Raw genomic sequence first — 17,521 nt, 5'->3', positions numbered from 1 at the left:
CAAACATTATAATAATCATATGTGAGTGTCTTATGAACCGCCCAGGAAACCCTGAAACCCAAGGTGAGCTGGGAAGTTGAGTTATTTAGGACCATGAGGCGCGCAGGGGGCTGAGTGAGGGCGTCTCTGTCGGGGGAGAGCATGGGAGAAGCGTGTGTAGTGGGGCGTCGTTTCCTCTGGCTGCGCGCTGGTCCCAGTGATGCCGCTGCTCAAGTGTTGCATGCTGAAGAGTCCCGACGCTCCGTGAGAGAGCTCTGACCCCGGTGGGATGAAGGCTCGATCTGCCAGTGGAAACGAGGGGAAATGAAGATGAAGATCAGACTGGTAGGATAATTATGAGCGAGCCCTGCAGGAAATGTCACTGTGATGTTCCCTTGTGGGGACCTTTGGTGTTTATGCTGCTTACAAGTGAGTTACGGGCTGAGCTCTGTCATTATATAGTCCACTGTGACCTAAGTGAACTTTGCGGTGCTTTGTTTCCATCGCCTTTATATTTATAATATTCCTATAAATAACCCTGGAAAAACGCAGCATGCTTAAGTTTGTTTTGTTTTTTTTTCCTGCCGGGGGTGGGTGAGGGGGTGTTATTATATTATGTTATATTTGAATTCAGCATTCGAGTGCTATTTTTGCACCATGTTGCCCTGTTGACAGGGCACGTTGAGCGCATTTGAGTGGCACAACTGACATTTCATTTGCAGCCTTGCATGAGGAAAGCGCAGCTGTTATTGTTGTGCTGCTCCTGCTTTGAGAGCTGACATTTAATTAGCCGCGATTTCTTGACCGAAAATGTAGCCGTCATGTCCTGATGCCTTTGGACAAGTTTTGGACATAAATGGAGTGAATTTTCAAAACCATGTGCTTTGACTAGATGTTGTTGTTGTTGTTGTTGTTGTTTTAATGGCCTTTTTTCTTTTAACTCGTGTTTCATGTGTCTTCTCCAGTGCCAAGGGGTTAGTGGCATCATCATCATCACCATGGTTACCAGCTTTATGCTGGTGTACAACAGCAGCTCTGGTGACAGACCATCTTCATCGTCAGGCTCATCATCAACCTCCCGCCTTTTAAATGCTCCCGTTTCATCAACAAGAAAGCCGGAGAGATCACGGAGGCTCCAAACATCAATGCTTGAGGGGTACACAGGTGTCATGGATCATAAGGTATATATGCACCTTCTGTACACTGTGAGATGATCCGTCTCCTTATGCAATTTCACCTGCTTCTCTCTTTGAAATATTTAAAAAATGTTTGCATGTTCCTTCAGTGTACGTGTCCAAACTTGCATGAATGTCTAAATCACAAAAGAGCTACTGATGAGGCAGAAAGGAAGCAGAAGATTTGCATGATAGTTCATGATATTTAACAGGAGCTCTGCCAGTATATTTGTCTTCTTTGTGAGGTTAAAACCAAAAGCGCTTTAGTTTCCAAAGAAATAAAAGATCCAGGAAAGCAGCACAGGTTGGCCCGAAGCAAAACCACACACACAATACCACGGAAACACTGGGTTAGGTTAAACCCACACAGAGAGGGGAGTGGGATTTAGGGGAGATAGCATGAATCCAAAAAATAGCTCAGTGCTGGCAGGTGAAAAGTGGCTGGTGACTTTTAAATATTTTGGAGGAGGCACAGGGAGACCAACAGTGGAGATAGTATTGACAAGGACAGCAGAAGTGGGACTTTGTCATACCTAACCGGGGAGAAAAAAAAACATGCTGAAAAAAATGCACAAACGTCACTTTCAGTATCATTATGATGAGTTGGGCACATCTGCTTGCTTAAAATTGACTCAGTGCATTTGGATGTACAGTATTGGTAATCAGTCAGGCATATGTGTCTAGCACCCAGCCCTCGAACAGAGATTGCTGTGGCCCTTTTGCATATATCTGTACTACAAACTGCACCTAATCTGTATTCTGCTGTCATCCATATAAAGCAGAGAGACTAGCATGTAAATGTAGGGTTCAGGTATGTATTTTTTTATGAAGCTGTCCTGGTTTCACGGAGAACTGAAAAATCTTCTTCTGTGTGTCTGACTTGTGCACTGAATTACGTTCTTAGATGTCTTCAGAGTTTAATATGCTGCCCAGGTTTTTTGAGTTTGAGAATTATATCATTTTTTGGCAGACAAGAACCAGCAATTGCATTAATGCCATCATTATAAATTATCTTTTTACATTTCATCTTCATGCTTTTAAAGCAGCACACTGAAGTTCTCTAAATGTTGTTATTGAAAATTATTTAGCAATTTCTGTATCATTCGGAAAAGCTTCAGTATAAAATATGAGCTTATTAGAGCTTTACTGTGACCTGTAGGGAATTTATAATACCAAGTCATCTCATGGAACTCAAAAGCTGATCCTACTGTGGTAGTGTCATCTCTAAATTCTCTCTGTAGTTTACTCCATTTCTTTACACCATGAAATATTTAGTGACAAAAGCGGTTAAAACAGGATGGATTTCTACTAGAAAGGCTGCTGAAGACATCACTGCTGTAATCTTTTGGTCTTATAAGCACCACACTCGTCGTTAAAGAAACGCGGAGGCCTATCGTTCAGACCCAGCGCAGTGTTACAGGCAGCGCCTTCAGACAGACAGATAATTCAGACAGCACCGTGTCTCCCCTCAGTGAGAAAGATATGCAGTGAAGCACAGCAGAGTGGAGCGGACACTGCGTTGCTCAGGGAGCATTGGGCAGGAAAGGATTTGGAGAGGAAAAAAAGGGGTGGCTAAAGCTTACCTTTCACTGCGTGATGATTAGTGACACCAGAGTGTGAGAGCGGCATTGGTTTGGAGGGAGTTTGATCCGGCTGACATGTGCTGGGCTTGTTAGCCAGACTCTTAAGTTCAGGGATCCTCAGAGATGTTGTAACCCTCATCAGATCCTTTCAAACTCAATGAAAAAGAAAGATTCATTTACAGGAGCTCTTAAGAGAAATGTGAGGCCGCTGCTTCAATTTGGATTTTTTCGCGGTGTATGCAGTTTTCTATTCACAGTCTCTCCTGACTGTCCACTTCCTCGTGTTTGACGGCTGATTCATGATGGATTCACACTGCGACATTTTCGTACTGCTTAGTGTCACTCTACTGCCCCCCCCCCCCCCCACCCCACCCTCTATGGGGGCTTCCAACTATGCTGCTGCTGCACTCTCCGACAGAGCCGGGGAATGACTAACCACAGAAGACCTGCTGTATTATCTGTGGAGTGGGTGGATCAGTCTGTACAGTTCCCTTCAGGGTCATCTGAGGTCTGCTGCTGCTGGAGGGAATCTTGGCTTCAGCTATAGTGCACACACACATACTGTATACCCACACATTCACACAGCACTGATACGCTCATGCAGATAAGCCCAAGCAAAAGCCTAGACACGTTAAAATTATATATCCTCATCAGAGCCAGGGATGCTTGAAAATGTGAGGACAACTCTATCTTTTGCGCCTGCTGGACCCTGTTTATGGCTGTATTAACCTACGTGCATTTCTAGTTTGCATGGGCTGTAATTTCACAAAGGTGGGTGGTGGGCTGTGGCTGCTTGGCTCATTTATGTCTCACCCAAGAGGTCATAAAACACCAGGCACACGTTAATCACTAAGACTGTCTTGCTTCCTGTGGCTGAGGGTTAAAAGCTAAACATTTGGCTTTTTCCTTCAGTCCTTTCAGTGCTTAATGGTGAAATGAAAACAGCACTGTTGAATCCTACAAATCCATATCCTGTGAGATCAGACTTCAAAGTTATATTGCACATTTATGTGGGACGTTTTGAGCAAACTGGCTCGGAGTCTCAGTGTTTATTTTGTTTCTCTCTGTCTGCCTTCTGCAATGTCTGCAGGTTTTTGTGAGATTTCCTCCCCTAGCATGTATTTCTTTTCTTTGACAAGCTACAGTAATTAGACCTGCAGAGTTGAAGAGATGCTTTCAAACGCACACATCCCCGTCCACACACACATCTGAGTTTGAAAACTCAGACAGCCAGCCGCTCCATTCTTCTCCTTCACACCTCATCTTCTCTCCCTCTCCAAATCCTTTGCTGATTCCAGTTAAAGAGATGTTGACCTTTGAAGAACTGTCAGCAGAATCAATGTACATTGGCCTTTATACACTTTAATCACAAAGCCAGCGTGAAAGCATGGATGTGGATTGTGTGCCTGTGCCAGTTTATGATGTACCTACTTATTATGGGTAATACCTTTCTGAGCTCTGACAGTCTATAATGCAGACATCCTCAGAGATGTAGGTGTCATTAGAAAGTCAGCTATGCAAAAAATGTTCCTACCTACGCTGACCCCTTTCTAACGTTCCATTTTAAGGTGCGTTATAGATATTTTAATGTACAGAGGCAGCTCATAATAACAGACAACTTTTGAAAAGACAAGAACAAATAAATAATAAACATCCTTGTTTAGAGCCTTTTTAATGGATGAATTCCCAGGTTATGCGAATGTTTAGTTCTACTCAAAGTAAGGGAGCACGCCTGGCAAAATAGATTATATTATCATGTGTCTTCTTCAGAGTGATGTTACTTAGCCCAATTTGTAGTCATGCTAATATACCTTAAAAATGCTGTGCCTTCTTATCAATTGTTAATACCTGTACCACTAGATGGATCAGGTGGATGGCAAAAAGCCAGAAGTCATGAATATGGTGGAAACCAGCCCAACACTATTTCACATCTCTCGATCAATTCGCTGCTAACAAGGCTATGTCCTCTGCGGAGCATCCAGCCCCGTTCTCTCTGTCTGTCTGAGGTTGACTGGATGAAGAAGAAGAGGGCAGCTGCCTTGATTATCTCGCCTATATTCCCTCAAATTGAGAGCAGAGGGAGTTCAGGACTGCGACTTGAATGTGTGTCGCCAGGAGGAGCTTAATGAGACGTCAACTGTCAGGAGGGTTCCGGTGTAATCAATTGGCCTCTGAGAAAAGTAGGTGGCGCTGATCCCCCGCACCGCAGAACAGGCGCCACTCAATCCACCTCTGCGCGCCATTAGCCTAATTCCGCACACTTTAGAAAGTGTACAGTTATTTTAACGATATTGGTCAACTTCAAAATAATTTGTGCCTCTGTGAGCAAATACAGTTGAGTCGCATATCTGAGGATGTCTGACATTAAAGGATCTTATTATCAACAAATCCCATAACAAAGACCAACATCAACAATTAATTAATCCTACTGCTAAGTATTGCTATAGCTTATTCTTCTGTGCCACAGACCTCCATTCTTGTCCCAACACATCAATGGGTCATGCTGTTACACTGGCCTAGTCCCTAACAAAAGTAATGGTCACTCCTGTCTCCTTAATATGGTGTAAAAGCTACAGTGCCTAGCTGTTTTAGGAAATTATTTAGCCTGTTTTAAAAATGAAAGTACATATTTGTGACCTGTTTCTAAAGATTTTTGTCTTTGGTAGAGACCAATTGGGCTTGGGGCTGAAAACCAAAGACAGGCTTAAGACGTCAGAAAGTACTGAGATATTATTTGCATTGTTAAGGGCACTACATTGTGCATATATTACACCCTCAAAATTCAATACTCAAATAAAATGGCATAAAATATAGTGCACTAGATATTAAAAAGAGAGTGATTTTGGACATGTTATTTTCATGGCAGAATAAAACCTGCCTTATCCTTTAAATACAAGGTTGATTATGGTAATAGGGGCCTTTTTTTCTTTGTGTTTTTGTTCTTTGCTCATGATTCCTCTCTGACCTCTAAATAGCTCTGCGCTGCAAGTCTTTTTCCTTTGGGTTTGTACTCTTTACCCTTCTTGAACCGAAAAAGGGTGAAGGCAGAGGCTGGGGGATTTGAGGCACTTTGGAAGCTCTGGTGCAATATCAGAGGCTGACTGATTGGGTTTGCTCTGACAGCAATTATGATCCTGGGTTCCCTTGGGAAGTGTATAAACAGGATCATACTGATGAGTTTGGAGTCAGTGTGTGGGCAATAATGGACTGTGACTGAAACCAGAGCCATACTCCTAACTGATTATTCTTCTTCTGCTGCACCTCTTAATGTCATGGCTTTGTTCAATCCAGTCGACATCACATCAGAAGTCCCCGAATTGCCTCGTTAGGTTCAACCAATTCCCTTTTTAGATCGTGTTAATCCAGGAAAGTGTATTCGTTAAGAGGTCATGCATTATTGATCAAGGTAGATGACCCTCTGTCCGCATGATAAGGTGCCGACTGAGTGTGTGTGTGTGTGTGTGTGTGTGTGTGTGTGTGTGTGTGTGTGTGTGTGTGTGTGTGTGTGTGTGTGTGTGTGTGTGTGTGTGTGTGTGTGTGTGGGAGTCAGCAAGTGTTCAAGTGCCAGTTGGTTCGAAATCAAAGGACCACTGTACCAATCGAGGGCTGATTATAAGCTACCTGAATTCTGCATTTGTGTACTCATTCATTCATTTATTCGTTCATTCAACAGGCTGTGGGTTGCACCTTTGGCTGCTAGCCATCTTTCAGATTCTGAAAGGCCCTCTCGCTGTGATGCAGGGCTTATGAGTGGCTATTCCCCAGCATCAAGGTGTCAGGATCTTGGGGACCTTCAGTGTCACTGTCAAGGACACTTTTATTGTTTCACAGGCACTTTAAACTATGACACTGGCCATATAACCTTCAATTGCCTTTTACTAGTTTAACACATTTCCTGACTATTAAAATGATTAAAACTTGCTTGGGAGTAATTGTTTGGACTTTGTCGAGGCGAAAATACATGCTATCTGTTGTCTGTAGAAGAAGAAATAGCTAAAAGAACCAGGATTATTCCCAGCAAATGCAGGGAGGGTGTGTTTGTGCAGTGAAGTGTGTAATTTACTCCAGACTACCTGTTATTTAGCGAGGAAGGTCTGAGCAAACACACTCCTACAGGAAATGGCTTCTTTTAGACAATGTGTTAGGGAATGAAAATACCTTCTCTTCAGTGCATAGAGATTGTGATTGTGTCTGTGTGTGTGTGTGTGTGTGTGTGTGTGTGTGTGTGTGTGTTGTTGTGTGAACAGACAACTGGTTTTTGTTCTAGACACTTTTTAGACAGTTGCAGACTCTTGCCAGAGAAACATGATTGTATTGCACATCTGGAACCCCATTGAACTCTGCAAAAAAATCTACGGACATCCCCACCCACCCACTCACACACACACTGCAGAAACATACATATACAGAACCACATACACACACACAAACACACACACACAAACACACACACACACACACACACACACACACACACACACACACACAAGGACACGAGGCCAACATTCAGTATGGGGTCACAGAAATGTGGGAGAGTATTATAAATATAGTAGTGGGAGCAGCACAGCCTGTGGCGCTGGTAATATCACCTGTATGTAGGCACACACTCACACTCACAGACACGCACACGGATACACATTCCCACCTCAGAACCTGATGGAGTGTGAAGCTCAGAGCACAGTTCAGAATGCCAAAGTAGTTCTCTATTAAGGTTGGGAATAATTCATGTGAAGAGTCTCTGGGTTTTTGCTTTCGGATCATTCAGTCCGAGCTCACCTTTTTCAGCTTTGAAAACCTGGTTGGACACAACAACATAAATACCTGGTCAAACCAATTTTGCAAAGCTTGCTACATGAACTATCTTCCCAGTGAATTGGATATTTTATATGGAAGCACGTTCTGACCACTACATACATTACTTGTTTTCTGGAAGTGGCATTGCTCTGAGACTGTGTTTGACTGAATACATATACAGGCTTATGTGTATTCATGATGTTCAGACAAAATGAAACTACTGCACAGAATAGCCTCGGCTCTACTGTCAACCATGAAAATCTGCAGTGCATTTGAATAATAGGATACCTGACGAAATAGACCAGAAGGAGTCTAGCGGCTCGATTCTGTGCCAGTTACACTATATGCAGGTCCTGTTTGGATGCAGATGACAGAATAAACATGGTATTAACAGGCAGGTTATCAACCTTAATTTAGGACTGTTTTCGGCTGAAGTAATCACTGTGTCTGTGCTTGACAAAAAGTAGCATTAACCTATGAATATAAATCTGAAAAGCCTGGAATTAAATTCCAAACTTTTGGCTGTATTATCAGAAAGGCTTTATATCAAGCTTGTTGAAAGTGCCCTTGTCATGGCTGGCGTGTCTAAATGTGCTGTTGTACAGACTGTGCTCAACTCTTTCAGGGTCATTGCTCTTTCCTCTTGGCAGACAGATTTTAATGTCAAGCCGAGGGTCAAGACTTGACCTTGATGGCTACAGGTTACAGAGTCATTAGTGCCGTTAGCATGGCTCTGGAGACAGCAATGTTATTCTGAAGAATAGTTGGCCCAGACTGAAATGTGTCAACAACTATTGGATGGATTGCCATGAAATTCTGTTCAGACATTCAGGGTCCCAAGAGAATGAATCCTACTGACTTTGGTTTTCCCCTGACATTTTTCTCTTGCACCACCATGAGGCTGACCTCTCTGGTTTCGAGTGAAATGAGTCAACAAACAATATATGGATTCCCATGAAATGTTCCAATTGTGCAGACTTTAGCTGTGCTCTCCAGAAATGCTAGTTCCTATTTCATCCAGGTTCTCTCCTTTTTCCTCTCCTCTCCATACGTGCATGAAGCAGATTCATTAAGCCCTCTTGAGTTTTTCTCTAATGCTGGAACATTTTCAGCTCGCACAGATGCTTCAATTTACTCCACCCCACATGAATTTGCATCTACTTGTTTCTTTCCATTGACTGTAAATGCGATCGTGCTGCATCTAAAATTTGGATTCTGTCTGAACACATGTTTGGCCTTGTTTAGACACCCTCAGCTTTTCATAGCTTTTCAGTTTTTATTGGCAGAAAAACAGAAGTGGTTCCATAGTGAAAATCTAAATGCTTGATAAGACTATACTTTGGATTAAAATGACTGTTTCAAAGCCTGTCTTCAATATTCTCTTAGTAACACTGCTATGATTTCTGACCTTTCACCTCCATAGTCTCTGAAGATGCGCTGCAGGACTTGCGCCCTGGTGACCAGCTCCGGTCAGTTGACTGGGAGCAAAAGGGGTGAAGAAATCGATCGCTCCGAGTGCATCATCCGTATGAATGACGCTCCCAGCGTAGGCCACCAGCAGGACGTTGGCCAGCGCACCAGCCTGCGTGTCATAGCTCACTCCAGCCTGCAGAGGGTGCTACGGAGCCGACAGGAGCTGCTCAATGCCAGCCAAGACACAGTGTTCATCTTCTGGGGACCAAGCAGCTGCATGAGACAGGATGGAAAAGGCCACGTTTACAACAATCTAAGGGTGTTAAACCAGCTACTGCCCAAACTGAAGGTCTACACTATTTCTCGGATCAAGATGCTCAAGTTTGACGAACTATTTAAAAAGGAGACAGGGATTGACAGGTAAATGTTCACAGAATTAGTCTTCTCTTTGTGAGGTTTACAATGATGGGACCGAACTGAGACAAACATGAAAAGAAATGTGGGTCCAACACACACACACAAAAATCAGTTTTAGCCGCTTAAAAGTGAAATTTGCAGTTAGGGGTGAGTACACCACACACTACACTACTTGTTGAAAAGCATTGCATGTGTAATAATAAGTTGCTGCTGCAAATACTCACATAATTATTAACAGCATTTAGATTAAAACTTGTCATTATCTCTGAAAGGATTTTATGGGATTTGATATCACGAGCTCCCTGTTGTCCAACTAATGTCAGGCTAAGGAAAAATACTGCAAAGTTTTATCTCATGTAGTGCGACCATGATTACGTTTAAAGGTCATATTTTGATGTTATTTGGACCTTTTCAAAAGCATTATGTTTCTGAAGTTATTACAAGCAGAAAACAACATGGTAAGTCAGCATTAACCAGTGTGATGAAGGATGAAGTGAGTGAACTTTTTTTTTAAGCAGTATTAATGGGGAGTGGTTGGCCAATCTGCTTGGCAGCATCAGTATCTTTAGGCAATGAAGTTCCACAGCCTTACACGCTTTAGTGGGACATTTGTATTACTTCTCAGTATTTTTTCTGACAGGCTGGTACACAGCCTGTCAGAAAAAATACAGGAAAGCTTCCAATAGGAAGCTTTACAATTTACATTTTTAGAGGCAAATGCAGTCCTTAGTTTGGAACAAACAGAATCAATTTTATTAGCATAAATTTAGAGGAAATTGGTACAGATTTGGGATCGTGTAATACAGGCATATTGCTTTCTTTTTATACTGAATTTAAGACATGATGTCTCTTTTCATGTGTGGTACAGGTATCTGCACTGTAGAGAAATTGTTGACTGAATATGAGCTTACAAAGTAAGAACCAAACAGATAAAGACGTTTTGTTGGCGTGAATTCAGCTTTTCGTATATACTCATTTGCATGTAAACAGTAATACAGGACAGAATAAGAAAATACAATCACTTCAACTTTCATGTCAGCGTAGTCAGTGTTAGAATAAACGTCTTACTCAGGGATCTTTCCTTTATTGTTGTGTACAAGGCATAGAAACAAAGAAAGTCTTTCTTCAGTAAGTCTTTTTGCCTTCATCTGAATTTATCTCTTACAACTAAAAATGACTGATTAGGTAAAATCTAAAAATAAGGCTTTGTAGCTTGAATATTGTCCCATTAGATCAGTCTTTTTCTTAAAAGGAGCCGTCACTCCCAGTATATTTGCACCATACCAGTATGGATATTGTATAAATGGTGATGCTCTCTTCTCTTTTAGGAAGAGTTCCAACTCCTGGCTGAGTACTGGCTGGTTCACCATGGCCATAGCCCTGGAGCTGTGTGATAGGATCAACGTGTATGGCATGGTGCCCCCTGATTTCTGCAGGTAGAATCAGATTATTTTTTGATCCAAGATTTGTAATTGCTCAGCAGGATTCCTTACTAAAAAGTGACAGCACACCTCGGTGGATTGCTCGGTGGATGGTCGAAATAGCTTGGAAACTCTCTGCCGTCTCTCTGACACTTCCCCTGGCCCCTTAGAGAGAAGCTACAAATGGGAAAAATAAAGTACTAATATTTAAATGTGCTACCAGTAAACCAAGTATCAAGTTCGACAAACAGTAAAGTCTGTAATGACATCTTCAACAACTTAAACCTTATTGTCCCCATAAGGACGTTTGTCTTGCAGTCAGGTGAAACATGGAACACACAAAGTCTTGAGCATAAGATATGCTAAAATACATAAAACATACAATAGAGCCTATCACATAAGCTCACATAAAGTACAATGTACATCAAGTGAAAGCGTAACATAAAACCATAAAACCTGGACTATATCCAGCCATCCTCATCCAATTCCATGAACTGATTGTCTCCGTGCTGCTGTTTTAATTTGCGCTGTCTTATTGGTGCCTTCGAGCAGGGTTTAACGTGTTCCCATAGGGAGTCCATCTGAGCGCCCCTCAGTGAGACTCTCACGCCTTACATCACAACTGGTGACGTATGGTGGAGCTTTTAAAAGTGTATAGACCGACGAAAGCTTCTTTTTTATTAATATTTTCTTAATCAATCGCATTTGAGATTGAAACGCAGAAAACTCAAAATCAATAACTGTCTGTGAAAAAGAAATTAAGGCAACGTCAGTTTTTACTGTCAGTTTCCTAGCACCAGTGTTCACATGACTTAAACCACCTGAATGCCAAGATTGTTGTGTCCTTGACTTTTTAAGTCAAAGATATGACCTCTTGAGTTCCATAGCACAAGTTTCAATGAAATGAAAGATTTTGATCTCACATTGTTAATTGTACTTCTAGGGATAAACCATGGCACCAAATAACCAAATAATAATAAACATCAATAACCGAATAATACGATCAAAGAATTGTGAAGAAAACTTTAAAAGCATCAGGCGCTCTCTGCAGCATCCTGTTGCATCTGATAAATTGTTTATTAAGAAATGCCATCTCCTCAGGACTTAAAATTTCAGTTTGTCACTTCCTGTTTGAGCAAGGGGGGCAAATAGTGCATGAAGAGGATGGGACGCCCTCATCTGCTGCAGCCTCACCCTGGGATTTACTGTGTGCTGACGACACGGGTGTGCTTCGACATAAAAATCTTGTCTAGTGCATCTTTAACGATGTCTTCCACTTGTAACGACAATGCAACATTCACTCCCTGCAGTGACAAATTCAATAGTCTTTTATTGCCATGCAGTCAGGCTGGTGAATGACTGTGATTTAAGCACCAGTGAAAGCATTCATTTTGACATTTCACACTAGAAAAAACAGATTTCACCGAATGGGCTGGAATACAGAGTACAGCTGTTTAATGTGCCCATGCAAATTTCAGGTTGACTGGAAAGGAGAATAATTTGGCTGATATTGTTCTCGCATGAATCTACAAGGACACAAAGGACTGTTTGACACATCGGGATAGTGACAGAGAAATGCAGGCCAGACTGAAGTGACTCTCATGTGGCTGACTCTTCCACTGAGCTTGGTGTGACTCAGAGTATCAGAGGAGTAAGATTGTGCATAGTGAACACGTCTGCGAGCCCAGATTCTTCTGATCTTTCTGTTTTTCTTTGCTCCTGTCTCCATTTCTCCCCCACTGTGACTCACTCTCCCTCCTCCCCCTTCATCTCATAATTATGCCCACACTATTTACACATCCTTCCCTCGCACTTTGACTTTCATGCCTTTTCATGCTTTACTCCTCTCCTCTGCTCCCTTTTAGGTCCTCCTCCCATCCCTCCATGCCGTACCATTACTATGAGCCCTCGGGGCCCGACGAGTGCTCCATGTACCTCTTCCACGAGACGAGCCGACGGGAAGTCACCACCGCTTCATCACGGAGAAGACGGTGTTTGCAAACTGGGCTCGTACCTTCAACATTCACTTTTACCAGCCAGACTGGAAGCCCGCTGCCGTCATTGCCGGCCTGAACAGCTCGTTTGCTCCAGCTCCAGCTGGATCCTGAGACACACTCCAGAGATGCTCCCCAGAAGTGTGGGATATGTGTGTGGACAGTTTCCAGCATGCAGTTTCCCTCTCTGGCCAATACGAATGCATGAGACAGCAATAGGACAGAGCGAGCTGCTGTTGCGGCTCTTAGCCGACTGCCTAAGCAGCTTGGCAGAATGGGATCATTGCATAACAGCAGCACAAAGCCTCAACAATGTTTTGGAAGTGTAACTATAATAGGATGAATTTCATACTGGAATCAAAGCCATGGAGGTTGGCTCGAGTATGTTTTTTTGACAGAGACGGGACAGACGATGAGACAGTACACCACTGCATTAACTGGACTATGACTGATCCATTTTCATGAATTAAAACTGAACGCAGATTCGTTTAGGACTATGAGGTCATGTCCTCTATATTGTTTCTGGGATTGTGGGGTTTTAATGACCTGAGAAGGAATTTATATTCAGCAGTTACACGCAAATAATACACTGTGCTAATTGTGATACTTTTAGAGTCGCTATCTTTGTTTGTTTTTTCTAACCCTTAAGTTATACATTTATCTCTTTTCAACAAGACCATATGAATAATAAGACAACAACAGTACAGCATACAGTCTTTCCATAAATGTCAGTGACAGAACAAGTCTATGATATTGCGATAAGGAATATCATAGACTTGGGAATCAAAAGAAAAAACTAATAGAGCTAAAACAATAGAAACAAACAAAAAAGGAGTGGGATGGGAGGAATATTGTTTACTGATATATGTACAGAATATGTTGGAAGCTCTTAGAGGGGAAGACATAATCAATGTCAATGAAGGGAAATCAGATTTGCTCCTATCTTTTTTAAGTGATCCATTTAAAGTGAGTCTCAGTTTCTCAATTTGAAGACTCTTCCTAACCTAACTGATCCACCGCATACGATGATGGAGGGCAGGCAGCCTTCCAAGCTAACAATGAAGCAAACGGTATAGCCAGATATAGCCATAAATGGATTTGGGGTCTACTGGTTTGTTAAGGGCCGCAACTACAGATTTTTTTTGATTATCGAAAAAAAGGTCCCAACCTAAAGATACTCAGTGCAATAATATAAAACAGAGAAAACAACAGATTGTCACATTGGAGAAGCAGGAACCAGTGTCTGTTCAGTGTATGCATTTTTTCTTGATAAACGACTTAAACAAATATATCAGTTCTCAAAATTGTTGCTGATTAATTTTATATTGATCAACTTATCGATTAAACGATTGTTTCAGAAAACGTAATAAATCTTAAAAATTTAATAAATATTACAGTCCATTAAAATTAATAAAGAAATGTATGACCAGAACATATGACCCATTGTTGCTGATGACTTATGACATCTAGGGCAGCTGGAATTTTTGGACTTCTTTTTAGTAAAATAGATACACTCTATTTAAATGTCTATACAAAATAGTAATCAATATTAGAATTAAATTAAAGGAATGTAGTATTTGTGCACCAGATTTACATTCCTGCAAAAGACTTTAAACAGCATTTAGACCATCATCTCAAGAGATAAATTATACAAAATATGTAATTGAACAGTTAAATTAAAAAATAAAGTGTGAAAATTTGATTAGTCAAAACATTCTCAAAAGGATCGGGTCATTTCAACTCTTGACGTCAGTATTTCTAAAATCCTCGCAGAAGCCCTACCCGGACGTAATGTGCATCTTGGCTGATTTGTTTCTATTTGGTAAAATAACAATTGAAGTGATGACTTGAGCCAGGTCAAAAATACATCTGGCAACTTTAGAAATTAAAAATGATTTTAAAAATGGGAATCTTTAAACCACAACTAGATATTTTAGCAGAAATAATATTCTTGAACCTCTCTAGCTCAGAGCAGATGGCCCCTCAGACGGGCCCTGCCAGCCATGTGGCTGACACTTGAGGCCATGATTTGTCCTGTTATTAAAGCCAAATGCCAGAACAAGCCCTCAAAGGCATTTCTCCTGACTACAGAGCAAGTCAGCTACTGTAACACTGAAACAACGGATTAGATCAAAGTGTCCCAAAAGTGCAGCCTTTTCAATCCTGACCCGCAGGCTTCTGTTGCCTCTTCAGCCTGTAGAGGGGAGCCGGTTGTTAGCAAGGGATTATACTGTGCTATCCGACCGCATCTACAGGGTGAGGGTAGCAGCGAGACTGCTGCAGAATCCAAGATGTGCCGTTGCAAAAGAAGGAATTCACTGCTGCCTGTTCCTCTGTTAATTCAGGTTTTGCCACCTGAGCCTGCACTCAGGTGGAATCCTAATGCTGTAAGGCTCTCAGGTACTCTGAGAAAAGCCCATGCAGTGCTGGAGTGTCATGCTAAGTGGACTGGCTGCTCCTCAGATCTGTGCTGTGTGCTCTGCACACCAAGTACTGGCCCTTCAGGTAGAAAGGTTGGACTTTAGAGGCTTCAAAGGACAAGCTTGCTGAAAATGAGCCTGTTGTCGCAATCCTAAACACCTGCTTGAGGCAACATCATGATTTTCATTGACCTTGGAAACATCAAGAGACAATAAGGACACTGAAGTGCTTGGAGCCCAAAGGGTGCTACAGGCATTGCTGTTTGAATTGAGATCTATACATTTAGGGCTATTTCTTGGCTGGGTGCAGTAACTTTGTGGAGTCCCTCTGATGTCGTGGCGACAGGGCCCCAGGAAACAAACAAAGAAGATAAAATGTGTGTATTAATGAGCTTAAGAGGTGCTGGTAGGCAGATTCCGTTACCTTCAGACAGGGCCAGGCTCGCTGTTTCCCCTTGTTTCTAGTCATTAAACCAAGTTAAGCTATGTATCATACAGATGTGAGAATGCCAGCGATCGTCTCTCTTCCCAAGAGAGCAAAGAAGCATATTTCCCAAAATGTTGAACTGTTCCTTTAAGCTGCTCTGGATTCAGTCCCTACAAAACTCTCTGTGAGCCCTTTGATGTTTTAGAAAATATCCAAGATATTACAGTGTAATGATAAAATTCACCTTTGGATTCAGTATCAAACAGTGGTATCATGGTTCAGCGTGTTTCTGTACAAAAATAAGTAGAATGTACTTTACATTTCCATTTTCAAATGATTATAACATTTAACATGAATCATTAATGTCAAAGTATATTTGAGACTTCTAAATGAAACTATTGAGTTTTGCCAGATCCCTTTTTAAGTGATTAATTAGCAGTGTATTATAGATGAAAAAACTAAATCAGTATTCGTACTATAACAAGAGCGATCACGTGTGATAACAAAAACAGGGCAAAGCATCTGCAGAAAAGCAGTTTTTATATTGTTTTTTTCTCTGGATTTTCACCAAAATGTGTGGTGAATTGTTTAGTACAACACTGTATTGAGGTAGAGTCTGTACTGAAAAGGACTACAGTATATGATAAGACATGATTTACTGTTTTACGCTATTTATATAACTCTCCTTATCTGGAAAAACTTTGGCTTGCATGTAGTGATATTTAAATGCAGGCTTACAGGAAATTTAGTTATGATTCCTCTTAAACATAAAAATAAACAGTGTGAGACATGATAAATCCTTGTATTTTTCTTTAAGAATAAATCTCGACCTAATCTCCTAATTCTTATTTTCCATTACTGATGTTCCAGTCTCACTTGGCTGTGACATCTGCTCAAATAGGGGAGCAGGATAAACTCCCACTTTGATCTCCTGTGCAGTAATTTCCATTTTGACAAATATCACATATACTGTAGCCACATACCTGCTGCTGATAAGCACAGAGTCTGAAGCTGCCTGACTTACACATCTGCCCTGCTCACGATAGCTGAGCTTTATCAGCACGCCTGCAAAAATACCATCATCCTATAGAGCCAAAATGTTTTAGAGATAAGAGCACATGAATGAGTTCTCTCGGATTCATAACAAATCACCAGGTCTCATCATCTCCAACTTTTACAAAGTCCAGTCTTTTTTACTGCCAGGATCCATTAAACTGAACCTTTTTTTTATGGTCATGTAATTACAGGACTGTGTGTTGTGAGTCTTCACTGACACCTGGTGGCCTCACCTGGACTCAGCACTTTCTGTTCAGGCTTCACAACCGCAAACCACTGAAAAAAACCTGTCTTTGATAACATTTGTTATGTATGTAATACAGACGTTGCTATAGAAGTGTAACACAAGGTAGAGGCATAGCAGTTTGATAGTGTGTAGTAGTGTAACGTGTAAAAAATGAAATCACATTAAAGTCTGAAAGTTGATGAGAAAAGAGCAAAATAAAACACTGTGTTTGGTATATAAGCAGACTGGATGGTGCATGGCCGTCTTTTGGCCTCAAGGGCTTAATAGCTCTGCTGCTTTTTTTCTCCTATATTCATAAGGTGATTTCTGCTTTTATTTATCAGTCACATGGCCTTTTGTAAAATCACTACCAGTGACGCAGTGACAATAGCAAGTCCTTTAATGCTTGCTACAGCTTAATCAAATCAAATTCTAATTAAATTTAATTAAACACCACTGTTTGACATTAGTGTCTGGCTTAAGTAATTTTCTCTCTCTCTCTCTCTCTCTTTTTTTTACCAGATTTACAAGACTGACATTTAACTTCCTGTTAGATTTCTTACACTTTAGATACATTTGTTATTTATAAAAAATAAAAAGGTTAAATAAGCAGTTA

At 41.3% G+C, this 17,521-nt stretch overlaps 1 protein-coding gene across 1 annotated transcript; it reads left to right on the top strand.

The window, feature by feature from the left end:
• Positions 1 to 206: 206 nt before the first annotated feature.
• Positions 207 to 17,375, top strand: st6galnac5b (ST6 (alpha-N-acetyl-neuraminyl-2,3-beta-galactosyl-1,3)-N-acetylgalactosaminide alpha-2,6-sialyltransferase 5b). Its single transcript, XM_040127693.1, is given in 6 exon segments — positions 207 to 324; positions 945 to 1,160; positions 8,955 to 9,364; positions 10,690 to 10,797; positions 12,648 to 12,730; positions 12,733 to 17,375. Coding segments are annotated over 6 exon segments (996 nt in total). The 5' UTR covers positions 207 to 303; the 3' UTR covers positions 12,891 to 17,375.
• The last annotated feature ends 146 nt before the right edge of the window (positions 17,376 to 17,521 follow it).

This window comes from Xiphias gladius, chromosome 6 (assembly GCF_016859285.1).
Source record: "Xiphias gladius isolate SHS-SW01 ecotype Sanya breed wild chromosome 6, ASM1685928v1, whole genome shotgun sequence".
NCBI lineage: Eukaryota > Metazoa > Chordata > Actinopteri > Istiophoriformes > Xiphiidae > Xiphias > Xiphias gladius.
The sequence above is the reverse complement of the archived record's forward strand: the minus strand, read 5'-3'. Positions and strand labels throughout refer to the sequence as shown.